This window comes from Babylonia areolata, chromosome 19 (genome assembly GCF_041734735.1).
Source record: "Babylonia areolata isolate BAREFJ2019XMU chromosome 19, ASM4173473v1, whole genome shotgun sequence".
Taxonomy (NCBI): domain Eukaryota; kingdom Metazoa; phylum Mollusca; class Gastropoda; order Neogastropoda; family Buccinidae; genus Babylonia; species Babylonia areolata.
Window position 1 is genome coordinate 54,837,391 of NC_134894.1, and position 15,239 is coordinate 54,852,629.

General features: G+C 44.8%; 1 protein-coding gene across 1 annotated transcript in view; it reads left to right on the top strand.

Moving 5' to 3' along the window:
* The first annotated feature begins 681 nt into the window (after nucleotides 1-681).
* LOC143294212 (uncharacterized) overlaps nucleotides 682-15,239 on the top strand; it is a 33,520-nt gene continuing 18,962 nt past the window's right edge. Inside the window, exons 1-7 of the mRNA XM_076605643.1 lie at nucleotides 682-803; nucleotides 2,017-2,162; nucleotides 5,669-5,872; nucleotides 7,778-8,014; nucleotides 10,640-10,794; nucleotides 14,082-14,204; nucleotides 14,772-14,883. Coding sequence (XP_076461758.1) covers nucleotides 2,036-2,162; nucleotides 5,669-5,872; nucleotides 7,778-8,014; nucleotides 10,640-10,794; nucleotides 14,082-14,204; nucleotides 14,772-14,883 — 958 coding nt within the window. The 5' untranslated portion in view covers nucleotides 682-803; nucleotides 2,017-2,035. The remainder of the gene's footprint in view (nucleotides 804-2,016; nucleotides 2,163-5,668; nucleotides 5,873-7,777; nucleotides 8,015-10,639; nucleotides 10,795-14,081; nucleotides 14,205-14,771; nucleotides 14,884-15,239) is intronic.

Below are 15,239 nucleotides of genomic sequence, written 5' to 3' on the forward strand. Positions count from 1 at the left end.
CGTTAGGCGGAGTACGGATACGCAAACATACACAGCATGAACCCTAAACGGCAGGATGAAAATCGTTATATACAAAAAAAAAAAAAGCCCACTCAAACTTCCACGGCAGCATAATAAGGCGACCGCAAAGTAAAGCAATGTGCGCGCTTGCACTTAAGCATAGGACTTGATGAAAGTTCCGAGTAAGCGGTTTTAAAACGTTGGTAAGAATCAATGTCATATGAAAGTGCTCAAAATCTCAACATTAAAAGATTCACTTCATGAATGTGTCGTGGTAGTGGATGGTCACAATGAGAGAGAGAGAGAGAGGGGGGGGTGGCACTTCATTGAAATACGTGTTTTGTAACAAACAGTTTCACAGCTCTCAAAATTACGTTTTCGTCCAGCCTATGAATTCATTCCATTTTTCCTCATTCGCAGGCACTTTTTAAATATAGATATTAAAGAGAGGTAAATAAACAAATAAATAAATTGATGAACTAAATAAACGAACGAACAAGCAAACAAACAAATAGAAAGATAATTAGATAAATGAATAAATAGACGAGTGTGTTCGGATGTGCAGGTATAATGCTTTCAACACTCAGATAAATGATACGGGAGGTCTGTGCACGTTATGTTATCAGGCCATCATAGGTAAACTGACCAGGGCTACGCAGTGGTTGTCAGTCTGTGTGAGTGTGTGCCGGTGTGTGTGTGTGTGTGTGTACGTGTGATATGATTGCAGTTATCAGAATCATGTGCTGACAAGACAGTGAGTGACCCTGAGTAGTTCTGGAGCTCGGCATACGCTAGTGGCCAAGGTGAGTGTGTTTTCTGCTCGTTTTAACTGTATGTAAGAATTTTTTACAAAGAGCTTTCTTCTTGTTCTTGTTCTTGTTGCGCTCTTGTTCTTGTTATCCTTTTCTACTTCCCCCTCCTTTTGTGTCGTTGGTTGATATTATATGTCGATGATGGTGATTCTATTGCCATCATCAGTATCATAAATCCCAATGTTTGTCATCATCATCATCATCATCATCATTCTTCTTCGTCTTCTTCTTCATGTCTGTTTGTTATTATCAGGATTATGGTAATCTCGTTTGCATTACCAGCAGTCAAAATACACGGTCATTATCAAAATCATTTCAGTTTTTCACATACCATGTTGAAGCTGGAAAGTTGACATTCGAGTGGAAAAGTGAAACAAGGCATCGTCACCATCGTTGATGTCATTGTAGGACCAAAGGGTCCGTGAGAAGGCTGAAGACGAGTATCACGGTTAAAAAAAATATATATAAAGAATATAAGAAAGGAGACCTTGCGTACGTGTGTGCGCGCGCGCGTGTGTGTGTGTGTGTGTGTGTGTGTGTGTGTGTGTGTGGCCTGCCATATACGATAGAAACCGTACGTGAGAGTGGCACTGATATATTTTATGTTTTGACTCAATTTTTTTTCCTTATTTATTCTGACTCATGTCGTATACTCTTCCATTTCCCAAAGCTGAACGAGGGGCCGTCTTTCTCAAAAGGAACAAGAGAAGAGCGCTGATGATCTACGTATGCGTTGTCTTCTCTGTGTGTGTGTGTGCGTGTGTGTGTGTGTGTGTGTGTGTGTGTTCTGTGTGTGTGTGTGCGTGTGTGTGTGTGTGTGTGTGTGTTGTATTACTTCTTTTTTTTCCACGACTATTTCTGTGTGTAAAATTCGAGCTGTTCGATCTGGGGAGGGTGCGTCGCAAACCGGGCAACACCAACCATTTCTTCTGTTTGGCTGGTTGGTTGGTTGGTTGATTTTCTGTTTGCGTGTGCGTCCCGCGCGAGCGAGCCTGAACGTGTATTAAAGTGGTGTGTTAAAACGTATCACTGTAGACGATTAACAGTGTGTGTGTGTGTGTTTGGGTGTGTGTGTGTGTTTGGGTGTGTGTGTGTGTTTTGTGTTTCTTGTGTGTGTGTGTGTTTTTTTTTTTTGTTGTTTTGTGTGTGTGTGTTGTGTTTCTTTTGTGTGTGTGTGTGTGTGTGTGTGTGTTGCATTGTCCAGTCGCATCCTGTGCAGAGCAATGTCGACCCAAGCGCTGTCGTCAGTGGTGGTGGTGGTGGTGGTGGTTCTGTTGGCGGTGTGGGGGTGTGGCCCCGCCTCCTCCACCCGTATTGATGGCATCTGCACCTCCCCGGCCTCCTCCTCGGGTATGTCACGCCCCCTTGGTTGGGAGGTGGGGCTGGGAAGTGGGAGGGGATTGGGGGTGGGGGATGGAGGGGGTTGAAAGGTGGGAAGGTGGGGGGGCGGGAGTCAGTGATGGGGGAAGAAGTATGTCGAGGGGTGATGGTGGTGGTGGTGGTGGGAATGGAGGATAGTGTATCGATGCCTGTTTGCACTCGGTGTGTGTGTGCGTGCGCGTGTGCGTGCGTATTTGTGTGTGTGTGTGTGTGTGTGTAATTAATTTTTGTAATATGTTCAAAGGAGGCAAAAAAAAGTCATTATAGCTGTAAGATGATTAGATTTGCAAATGTTGCCTAGTTATACTTTTGGAGTTAAAAGACATTTGTGTTTTCTCAACTTTTATGTGACATTGTTGTGTATTTGGAAATGTTTGTTCTGGGCACGAAAAGATTATTTTGCAGTAATCCTCCATACTCAAATAGGAGTGAAAGGATAATTAAAACTTTAAACTTGAAACTTGTGTGTGTGTGTTTAAAAGAAAGGAGGGGTTTTTGCTTCATGCCTAACTCGCATTTAGCCTGGACACATTTTAAATTACCAAGTAGAACAATCAATCAGTAGGAGAGAGAAAAAGAAAAAAAAAGAAAGAAAAAGAAAGAGAATGTGTTTTTAATGACGAAAAGAGAGAAGGCAGGGAGAGAAAGGAAGGACTACACAGCATCACCACTCGTGTCTTTCTCACAAAATGTTGAACCACAAGCAAGAACGTATGCTCCTCATCTGTTAACCCTCAAGCTTTGGTCCAGGTAAAATAACGAACGAACCAAGACACCACGCCCATGTCCTTGAAGTGGAGTTAAACCACATGTCGGCAAATTGCCCTTAAAGGTCAAGCTGCCCAGGGCTTGGTGCGTGGAGAGGATGCGTTGTTTTTTTTTTTTTAGAGAGGGCCGGTGAATCCTGGATGTATGTCCGGGGATCTGTGCGTCGCTTGAAGGGGTAGAGTCAAAGCTGTCTAACATGCAGTGATTTCCTCGCTGGCTTTTCGGGGGGGTAAAATGCTATCTTGCTTTCCGAGGTAAAGTATGGCTGTTCTTTTGGCGTTCCGTGGTAAAGTATGGCTGTTCTTCCGACGTTCCGTGGTAAAGTTTGGCTGTTCTTCCGGCGTTCCGTGGTAAAGTTTAGCTGTTCATCTGGCGTTCCGTAGTAAAGTATGGCTGTTCTTCTGGCGTTCCGTGGTAAAGTATAGCTGTTCATCCGGCGTTCCGTGGTAAAGTGTGGCTGTTCTTCCGGCGTTCCGTGGTAAAGTTTGGCTGTTCTTCTGGCGTTCCGTGGTAAAGTATGGCTGTTCTTCTGGCGTTCCGTGGTAAAGTATGGCTGTTCTTCCGGCGTTCCGTGGTAAAGTATTACTGTTCTTCCGGCGTTCCGTGGTAAAGTATGGCTGTTCTTTTGGCATTCCGTGGTAAAGTATAGCATAGCTGTGCTTCCGGCGTTCCGTGGTAAAGTATGGCTGTTCTTCCGGCGTCTCGTGGTAAAGTTTGGCTGTTCTTCTGGCGTTCCGTGGTAAAGTTTAGCTGTTCTTCCGGCGTTCCGTGGTAAAGTTTGGCTGTTCTTTTGGCGTTCCGTGGTAAAGTTTGGCTGTTCTTTTGGCGTTCCGTGGTAAAGCATGGCTGTTCTTTTGGCATCCCGTGGTAACGTTTGGCTGTTCTTTTGGCGTCCCGTGGTAAAGTTTGGCTGTTCTTTTGGCGTCCCGTGGTAAAGTTTGGCTGTTCTTTTGGCGTTCCGTGATAAAGTTTGGCTGTTCTTTTGGCGTTCCGTGGTAAAGTATGGCTGTTCTTCCGGCGTCCCGTGGTAAAGTTTGGCTGTTCTTTTGGCGTCCCGTGGTAAAGTTTGGCTGTTCTTTTGGCGTTCCGTGGTAAAGTATGGCTGTTCTTCCGGCGTTCCGTGGTAAAGTTTAGCTGTTCTTCCGGCTTTCCGTGGTAAAGTTTGGCTGTTCTTCCGGCGTTCCGTGGTAAAGTTTAGCTGTTCTTCCGGCGTTCCGTGGTAAAGTTTAGCTGTTCTTCCGGCTTTCCGTGGTAAAGTTTGGCTGTTCTTCTGGCGTTTTGGGGGTGATGTCATGGACTACTCCCGAGTCTCCAAAACCCTACAATGAATTTGACGGGCCGAAATCGAAAGTCTCGTATTATTAAACCCTTGTCGTAATGTACACACGCACACAAACTGCTAATTACGACACAGGTGTCTCCGCAGGTAGAGAGATGTGAACATTGTAGCATGGATTATAAACGAAAGAAAAGTAGGAAATGCAGCAGGAACTATACTACTACTACTACTACTGGATACTTATATAGCACACTATCCAGAAATCTGCTCACACTATACACATTCATAGACATGCATGTAGTTATGTACACATACATATGTATATACACATAGTCAAGCACAGCTAACGCAAAGGAAGTGGACCTGCCACAACTGAACTTATTGCTGACGGAAAAGTGAGTTTTGAGACGAGATTTAAAAGAGGCGAGGGAATCAGAATGACGGAGGTTATCAGGGAGCTTGTTCCACGTCTTTGGCGATTGAAAAGAAAACGATCTGTGTCCATAGGTCTTACTTCTGACGTGAGGTATCCTGAGAAGTCGAGTATCAGAGGAAGAACGGAGCTGGCGAGACGGGGCCAGATCCGTTGACTGCAGAAAAGGCCAGAGTAGATAGCTTATAATCTATTCGATCAGAACCTAAACAAAAAAAACAAAAACAAGAGAGGCAAGGCCTTCAAGACTCACTTGTGATACACTTAAAAAAAAATCTAATCGTTAAAATGTGTTCTGTATTTGTAGACCACTTGGGCGAATGAACATAGTGAAAGGCCTGTACACTGAGTGTAAAACACACAAGCTTTTTATGTATTGAGTATAATTTCAAAATGTAATGTTTAAGATGAGAAAGAGCAGTTTAAAGCAAATTACGTCCCCTAGCATTAATTACAGAGTAATTTCCATTCTTTACTACCTGCACCAAAACGTTTGCAGAATAAATAAAACTTCCATGCTTAGCAAAAGAAGTTCCTGTTTGAACAAAAAATGATAATAATGACTGCTCTTGTTGTTGTGTCAGAATATCAGATCAAAGTGCCAAGTTTAGAGAATACAAAAAATATAAATATAACAGTGAATGCAGTTTGCATATAATTAGGCTTCATTTTTTTGTGCCCATCCCCAGAGTTGCAATATTGTGTTAAACAAGATGACTGGAAAGAACTGAATTTTTCCTATTTTTATGCCTAATTTGGTGTCAACTGACAAAGTATTTGCAGAGAAAATGTCAGTGTTAAAGTTTACCACGGACACACACAGACACACACACAGACACAGAGACACACACACACACACACACACACACACACACACACACACACACACAACCGAACACCGGGTTAAAAACATAGACTCACTTTGTTTACACAAGTGAGTCAAAAAAAAAAAAAAAGAAAAGGAGAAACGTTCGTGAGAGTTTTTCCCTCCTTCAGGCCTGAAGCGGCCCCGAGTCTCCAGCGTGTTCCGGGTGAACGTGGAGTGCTCCATGGAAGAGCAGAACCGAACCGTCTTCGTCCGGGAGTACTTCGACTACGACAACAACCGGGGCCGCGTCACCCAGTACGACAACACGGCCTCGGGCGACGCCTTCTACGACTACAACGACGACCAGATCATCCTCGTCGACACCGACAGCTGTGGGTTCCACTCATTGCGTGTGTGTGGGGGGGTAGGGGTTGTGGAGGGGGGGGTTTGGGTGTATGTAGAGTGGGTGCGTGGGGAGGGGGGAGGGTGGGGGAAGCGAGGGGGAAAGTGTGTGGGGGGTGGGAGGGAGGGAGAGAGTGTGCGGTTGTGTGTGTGAGGAAGGCGGGTGAGGGTGGTGGGAGTGTGTGTGTGTGTGAGAGAGAGAGAGGAGGGCAGGTAAAGGTGGTAGGGAGTGTGTGTGTGTTAGGACGGGAGTGTGTATGTGTGTGAGGGCGGGAGACAGTGTGTTTGTGTGTGTTGGTGAGGGGGGTGGGGAGTGTGTGTATGTGTGTGTGTGTGTGAAATCACTCATTAACCAGAGCAACATCCTGATACCTACAGATCCACTTTCGTCATGTCCAGTTTTTGTTTGTTTTTTTGTTTGGTTTTAAGCTCATGTACTTATCAATTTTACGATCTCATTATTCATTCATTCATGTTTTCTTTTTTTTTTTTTTTTCTAAATTCTGTTTCAGATCTTAGATGAAAAAACAAACAAACAAATATCATAAAAAAACCATATATGTTTTGAAAATGATAGCACAGCAGCATATCTATGATCCATCTAATCATGTACATTGACCCCCCACCCCCTCTCCCCACCCCTACCCTGTCTGTTTCAAAGTTAAGTCAAGATTTAGTCCAACAATTCCCCATCGGGACACATGGTAAAGACAAAATGGGCAAGAGGCAAACAATACATAGCAACAAAGTTTGTGGCAAGGTTACACAGCACGTATACATGACGGACTTGTAAATTAAGTAAATGAAATAATGCTGCGTTTAGAGTATTATCTGAATACGAAAAGCATCTAATTTCAAATTACACAAATTGCATTCACAATAACTGACCCAAAGTGTATAGAAATCTAGCCGAGTAGGATAGTTATATTTCGAAAATATTGTATAACATGTATGGGGTTTTTGGTTGTTGTTTTTTTTGTTTTTTTTAATGAATTGAGACAGATTCAACAAAGTTGACTTGATCTTTGTTCTTATTCTTTTCTGTGTACAAATTCAGTTTTCGGTTTTAATTTCTCAAGGAGGCGTCACTGCGTTCGCACAAATCCATAAAAAGCTACACCACATCTGCTAGGCAGGTGCCTGACAGCAGCATAACCCAACGCGCTTAGTCAGGCCTTGAGTGCATGTTTATGTATCTGTGTCCCTATCAGAGTGGATTTCTTTTTATACAATTTTTTACCACGGGGACAACACTCTCGTTGCCATGGGTTCTTTTTTTTTTTTTTCAGTGCGCTAAGTGCGTTATGCACACGGGTCCTCGGTTTATCGACCTCATCCGAATGACTAGACACCCGGGTTTGATTTTCCCTAGTCAAAGTGGAGTGATGGCCTAGAGGTAACGCGTCCGCCTAGGTAAGCGAGAGAATCTGAGCGCGCTGGTTCGAATCACGGCTCAGCCGCCGATATTTTCTCCCCCTCCACTAGACCTTGAGTGGTGGTCTGGACGCTAGTCATTCGGATGAGACGATAAACCGAGGTCCCGTGTGCAGCGTGCACTTAGCGCATGTAAAAGAACCCACGGCAACAAAAGTGTTGTTCCTGGCAAAATTATGTAGAAAAATCCACTTCGATAGGAAAAACAAATAAAACTGCGCGCAGGAAAAAATACAAAAAAAAATGGGTGGCGCTGTAGTGTAGCGACGAGCTCTCCCAGGGGAGAGCAGCTCGAACTTCACACAGAGAAATCTCTTGTGATAAAAAGAAACAAAAATACAAATACAAAACTTGGGAGAGAAAGGGCGAGAGCGGCTGGGATTCGAACCCACACCCTCACGGACTCTCTGTGTTGGCATGCTGAGCGTCGACCATCCTGCCACCTTCCTCCTTGTCGGCAGATAAGTGCGCGGTGGGCGACCTGTCGTCGACGGATGACCGCTTCATGTTCGGGTACCGCACCAACTCCCGCGGCATGCCGCACGTCTTCGGGGCGTCCGGGGCCCTGCACTTCGGCAACGTGCCGGAGACGTACGTGGGCAAGACGGTGGTGCGGGGGATCGTGGCTCACCGCTGGGACTCGTGCCAGTACTCCGAGGCCCTCAACGCCACCATGAAGGTGTCCTGGTACTTCTCCTGTGAGTTGAGTGGGCAGTGGGTGTGTTTGTGTCTTCCTGTGAGTGGGCAGTGAGTGTGTTTGTGTCTTCCTGTGAGTGGGCAGTGAATGTGTTGTACCTTCCTGTGAGTGGGCAGTCAGTGTGTTGTGTCTTCCTGTGAAGTTGGCAGTGAATGTGTTGTGTCTTCCTGTGAGTGGGCAGTGAATGTGTTGTGTCTTCCTGTGAGTGGGCAGTGAATGTTTTGTGTCTTCCTGTGAGTGGGCAGTGAGTGTGGATGTCTTCCTGTGAGTGGGCAGTGGATGTGTTGTGTCTTCCTGTGAGTGGGCAGTGAATGTGTTGTGTCTTCCTGTGAGTGGGCAGTGTAGTGTTGTGTCTTCCTGTGAGTGGGCAGTCAATGTGTTGTGTCTTCCTGTGAGTGGGCAGTCAATGTGTTGTGTCTTCCTGTGAGTGGGCAGTGAATGTGTTGTGTCTTCCTGTGAGTGGGCAGTGGATGTGTTGTGTCTTCCTGTGAGTGGGCAGTGAATGTGTTGTGTCTTCCTGTGAGTGGGCAGTGAGTGTGTTGTGTCTTCCTGTGAGTGGGCAGTGAATGTGTTGTGTCTTCCTGTGAGTGGGCAGTGGATGTGTTGTGTCTTCCTGTGAGTGGGCAGTGAATGTGTTGTGTCTTCCTGTGAGTGGGCAGTGAATGTGTTGTGTCTTCCTGTGAGTGGGCAGTGAATGTGTTGTCTTCCTGTGAGTGGGCAGTTAATGTGTTGTCTTCCTGTGAGTGGGCAGTGAATGTGTTGTGTCTTCCTGTGAGTGGGCAGTGAATGTGTTGTCTTCCTGTGAGTGGGCAGTTAATGTGTTGTCTTTCTGTCAGTTGGTAGTTAATGTGTTGTCTTCCTGTGAGTGGGCAGTGAGTGTGTTCTCTTCCTGTGAGTGGGCAGTGAATGTGTTGTCTTCCTGTGAGTGGGCAGTCAATGTGTTGTCTTCCTGTGAGTGGGCAGTCAATGTGTTGTGTCTTCCTGTGAGTGGGCAGTGAATGTGTTGTGTCTTCCTGTGCGTGGGCAGTTAATGTGTTGTCTTCCTGTGAGTGGGCAGTCAATGTGTTGTGTCTTCCTGTGATGGACAGTGGATGCGTTTTGTCTTCCTGTGAGTGGGCAGTGGTGTTGTGTCTTCCTGTGAGTGGGCAGTGAATGTGTTGTCTTCCTGTGAGTGGGCAGTCAATGTGTTGTGTCTTCCTGTGAGTAGGCAGTGGATGTGTTGTGTCTTCCTGTGAGTGGAGAGTGAGTGTGTTGTGTCTTCCTGTGAGTGGGCAGTGAATGTGTTGTCTTCCTGTGAGTGGGCAGTGAATGTGTTGTCTTCCTGTGAGTGGGCAGTTAATGTGTTGTCTTTCTGTCAGTTGGTAGTTAATGTGTTGTCTTCCTGTGAGTGGGCAGTGGATGTGATGTGTCTTCCTGTGAGTGGGCAGTGAATGTGTTGTCTTCCTGTGAGTGGGCAGTGAATGTGTTGTCTTCCTGTGAGTGGACAGTGGATGTGTTCTCTTCCTGTGAGTGGGCAGTTAATGTGTTGTCTTCCTGTGAGTGGGCAGTCAGTGTGTTGTGTCTTCCTGTGAGTGGGCAGTGGATGTGTTGGTCTTCCTGTGAGTTTGGCAGTGGATGTGTTGTGTCTTCCTGTGAGTGGGCAGTGAGTGTGTTTGTGTCTTCCTGTGAGTTTGGCAGTGGATGTGTTGTGTCTTCCTGTGAGTGGGCAGTGGATGTGTTGTGTCTACCTGTGAGTGGGCAGTGTATGTGTTGTGTCTACCTGTGAGTGGGCAGTCAATGTGCTGTGACCTGTACCTTCTCCTGTGAGTTGGCAGTGAGTGTGTTGCTTTCAAACAATTTTTTTTTTTCATTCAGAGAAACAACGTAAGAAAAGCACACAGAAAGAGATTGGAAGGGCGTCAAACATCATTATGGCTTACTTATGCCCTACCCAATAAGAACCAAAGTAAGCGCTAAACTTGTGCCGACAAGGTAAAGGAATAAAAGTAAATACAATCACATTGACAGGTACGAGGCAAAGCAATATATCAAGAGACACACAGTTACGAAGATGAAGTATTGAAAAAAAAAAAAAAAAAAAAAAAGGGGGAAACAGTATGTGATGTGAAAGACTGGGAGGTAGAGTTGGGAGTCGTGGTAGCAATTTACTCACAGAAAAACAGCTGCTTTGCAATACTCATTTTCCAGAAGGTCTAGCGCTCCATCGCAGGGTGGTAATCAGAGAAATCAGAACCGACCAAATTTCAAAATAACTTCGTGTGTACAACTCTGAAAATATTGACATTTTTTTGTCTAAACTCAGTTATTGCACCTCCACACAGCAGAATAATTGTTAAACGTCTGAGAGAACGTGCTCTGTTCGTTTTGAAGTTAAACTCTTTTCAGTTCGGTTGATATGTGTATTGTGTCAGTGTTGTTGTTGTTGTTGTAGTGGTGGTGGTGGTGGTGGTGGTGGTGGTGGTGGTGGTGTGGTGGTGGTGGTGGTGGTGGTGGTGGTGGTGGTGTGTGTGTGTGTGTGTGTGTGTGTGTGTGTGTGTGTGTGTGAGTGGGTGTGAGTGGGTGGGTGTGTGGGTGGGAGTAGGGTGTGGGTGGGTGTGTGTGATAAATCCTGTCCACCTGTCCACAGCCCGAACCGAGTGGGACATGCAGTTGGGGTCGGGGGCGGTTCCACTGCGGGCCACCGCGGTCGGCAAGCAGTACAAGAAGGGCAGCATCGTGCCGTTCAGCCACACCTACGACCTCTTCAGGTTTGAGCAGTACGTGTACCCTGAAGATTTTGAGGTAAGGGCGTGTGTTCTGTGTGTAGTGTGTGTGTGTGTGTGTGTGTGTGTGTGTGTGTGTGTGTTGCAGGAAATGATCGTTCACGTTCCTATCATTCCAGTTTGAATGACATTAGTCGACACTAAAATTGATCCAGTCATTCTAATACATACTGTTTTTTGTTGTTGGTTTTTTTGGTTTTTTTTAACTTACTCAGTACGGCCAGTCCTCTCTTCTCCTCTACACAGACCCCTCGGATGTCCAGTGGGTGTCGGAATGACCCAACCTTTAGCTTCCGTCGTCAGAACTGTGGTATTCTTTGTCAACATTCACCTCTTCAGTATAAGAGCGTTCCGCTTGCAATATTTTGATGGTGGTAATTGGGATGAAACGCTGTTTATGTCGTCTCTTTCGCCGTTCGTATGGAGAGAGTTAAAGAGCAGTATTGTTCTTAAAAGTGACCGAACAACAGTGTCTAGTTCACCCATTGACTGCTGGTGGTGAGTACGCTCGTCAGAGAAAAGCTGTTTGCCTAACTGAGGTGATCGAAGTGACGTCAGTCACTATGATTTATTTGGACTCCTTCGTCTTTGGACTGCGTTACTTTTGCTCGGTAAAATCAACTTTAACCACTTTGGAACTGCACAAGGGTTGGTTCTTGTACTTCCAACTCGTGCCACGCTGATTTCATTTCATACAAGATTCAACAGCTCATAAGGGGTTACTGTTCCCTTTATTCGAACAAAAAGACAAACTCCTGCAAGTTTTTGAGACACTTAAGTTGTATTTTGTCTCGTATCTTCCCTTGTTTGTGAGTTTAAAGACAATGAAAGTGTATATTATCTTATCTCTTTCGGTGTTTGCGAGTTTCACAGACAACATAGTTCTACGTCATGTCATCTGTTCGCCTATGTGTGTGTGTGTTTACAGACTATAAAGTTGTATATTGACTTATCTTATCCTGTCTTATATCCTGTTTCATCCAAACCATTCCCCTGATTATGAGTTCACAGACAGTAGAGTTGTACCTTATCTCCCTCTTCCCCATGCTGACACTTAAGTTGCATGTTACGTTATCTGTCCACATGTCTGTGAGTTTACAGACAATAAAAGTTGCTTCCGAACCTCTCCCTAATCTGTGAGTTTACAGACAATGAAATTTTTTTTAATCTAATCTCTTTCGCTGTTTGTGAGTCTTACAGACAGTTGTGCATTACTTTATCTGTTCTTATCTGCCCGTGAGTTTACAGACGGTAAAAAAATCCATCTTTTCTCTTCCGCTGCCTGTGAGTGTTACAGTCAGTCAAGCTGTACATTATCTGATCTCTACCCTACATGTGAGTTTTACAACCAATTAAGTTGTATATTTTCTTATCGTTTCCCTACATGTGATTTTTGCAGACAAGAAAGTTGTATGTTATCTGATCTCTTCCATACACGTGAGTTTTACAGACAATAAAGTTGCATCATTATTATCTTATCTCTTCCCCTGTCTGTGAGTTATACAAAGTTTTTTTTTTATGATCTTATCCCTTCCCTACATGTGAATTTTACAGATAATTAAGTTGTATATTATCCTATCTCTTCTATACACGTGAGTTTTACAGACAATGAAGTTGTATATTGTGTTATGTCTTCCATACATGTGAGTTTTACAGATAATAAAGTTGCATATTATTTTATCTCTTCCCTACACGTGAGTTTTACAGACAATAGACAATCTGATCTCTTCCCTACATGTGATTTTTGCAGATAATAAAAAACTTGTATGTCTCCTCTCTCTGTCTCTCTCTCTCTCTCTCTCTCTCTCTCTCTCTCTCTCTCTCTCTCTGTGTGTGTGTGTGTGTGTGTGTGTGTGTGAGAGAGAGAGAGAGAGAGAGTTTACAGACATGATTGATTTCAGTTGAATCTGATGTCTTCCCTACATGTGATTTTTGCAGACATTTAAGTTGTGTCTGAACTTCTTCCCTGTGTGTTTGAATCAACAGACCTAATAAATACAGTTGTATCTTCAATATGATCTCTTCCATACATGTGATTTGTGCAGACATTTAAGTTGTGTCTGAACTTCTTCCCTGTGTGTGTGAATCAACAGACCTAATAAATACAGTTGTATCTTCAATATGATCTCTTCCATACATGTGATTTTTGCAGACATTTAAGTTGTGTCTGAACTTCTTCCCTGTGTGTGTGAATCAACAGACCTAATAAATACAGTTGTATCTTCAATATGATCTCTTCCATACATGTGATTTTTGCAGACATTTAAGTTGTGTCTGAACTTCTTCCCTGTGTGTGTGAATCAACAGACCTAATAAATACAGTTGTATCTTCAATATGATCTCTTCCATACATGTGATTTTTGCAGACATTTAAGTTGTGTCTGAACTTCTTCCCTGTGTGTGTGAATCAACAGACCTAATAAATACAGTTGTATCTTCAATATGATCTCTTCCATACATGTGATTTTTGCAGACATTTAAGTTGTGTCTGAACTTCTTCCCTGTGTGTGTGAATCAACAGACCTAATAAATACAGTTGTATCTTCAATATGATCTCTTCCATACATGTGATTTTTGCAGACATTTAAGTTGTGTCTGAACTTCTTCCCTGTGTGTGTGAATCAACAGACCTAATAAATACAGTTGTATCTTCAATATGATCTCTTCCATACATGTGATTTTTGCAGACGGTAAAGTTGTATCTGAATGTCTCCCCTGTGTGTGTTTGTGTGTGTGTGTGTGTGTGCGTGTGCGTGTGCGTGTGTGCGTGTGTGCGCGTGTGCGCGTGTGCGCGTGTGTGTGAGTGTGCGTGTGCGTGCGAGTTTACAGACATAATTGATTCCACTTGTATCTTGAATCTGATGTCTTCCCTACATGTGATTTTTGCAGACAGTAAAGTTGTAGTTCAATGTCTCCCCTGTGTGTGTGTGTGTGTGTGTGTGTGTGTGAGTGTGAGTGTGTGTGTGTGTGTGTGTGTGTGTGTGTGTGTTTACAGACATAATTGATTCCAGTTGTATCTTAAATTTCATCTCTTCCCTACATGTGATTTTTGCAGACAGTAAAGTTGTATACGAACTTCTCCCGTGTTTGTTTGTGTGAATTAAACAGACATAATCAATACAGTTTATATCTTAAATCTGCTCTGTTCCCTGAATGCGATTTTTGCAGACAGCAAAGCTGTATCTGAATGTCTCTCCTCTGTGTGTGTGTGTGTGTGTGTGTGTGTGTGTGTGTGTGAATTCAACCGACCTTATCGATGCAGTCTGTATCTTTAAATGTGCTCTGTTTTCCCGTGGCTGCCTTCAGATCCCGGTGGGGGTGGTGTGTCCGGGCATGGTGGGATCCAAGCCCTTCCCCCAGATCCCCCCGCGGTTCTCCTTCATCGGGGAGATCCTGGACTTTGACCGCTCCTCCCTCACCTACCTAGAGGTCAGGGGGAGGGCTGGGAGAGGGGGGAGTGTGGGGGTGGGATGGGGGTAGGGGGTGCTATGTAGGGGAAATGGTGTGTGTGTGTGTGTGTGTGTGTGTGTGTGGGTGGTTGGGTCTGTGTGTGTGTGTTTGTGTGTGTGTGTGTGTGCGCGCGCGCGTGCGTGTGTGTGTGTGTTTGTGTGTGTGTGTATGTGCGTGCGTGTGTGTGTGTGTGTGCGTGCGTGCGTGTGTGTGTGTGCGTGTGTGTGTGCGTGTGTGTGTGTATGTGTGTGTGTGTGTGCGTGTGTGTGTGCATGTGTGTGTGTGTGTGTGTGCGCGCGCGTGTGTGTGTGTTTGTGTGTGTGTATGTGCGTGCGTGTGTGTGTGTGTGCGCGTGTGTGTGTGTGTGCGTGTGTGTGTGCGTGTGTGTGTGTGTATGCGCGCGCGCGTGTGTTTGTGTTTTTGTGTGTGTGTGTGTGTGTGTATGTGCGTGTGTATTCGTTTGTGTGTGTGTGTGTGTGTGCGTGTATGTGTGTGTGTGTGTGTGTGTTGTAATGTGTGTGTGTGTAATGTGTGTGATGCACGCAGGAGGCCTACGACAGTGTTGCCAAAATCAACGTCTTCAGCTACAAGCGTTCCAGTGACGTCAAGCAACTGACCAACATGGACCGCATGCTTCAGGTCAACGACTATAATTCAGGTAGGTCCGTAGTGGCAGGACACGACAAAATACGGCAATATCGACACTGAAAACAACAACAACAAACAAACAAACAAAAAACGCATGCTCTTCTGTCTTAAACAGAGATGGCTCGTGGTATACTTCTTCTTCTTCTTCTTCGTTCGTGGACTGTGCTTCCCACATTCACTCGTATGCACACAAGCGGGCCTTTACGTGTATGACTGCTTTTACCCCGCCATGTAGGCAGCTACACTTCGTTTTCGGGGGTATGTATGCTGGGTATGTTCTTGTTTCCATAACCCACCGACCGCTGACATGGATCACAGGATCTTTAACGTTCGTATTTGATCTTCTGCTTGCGTATACACACGAAG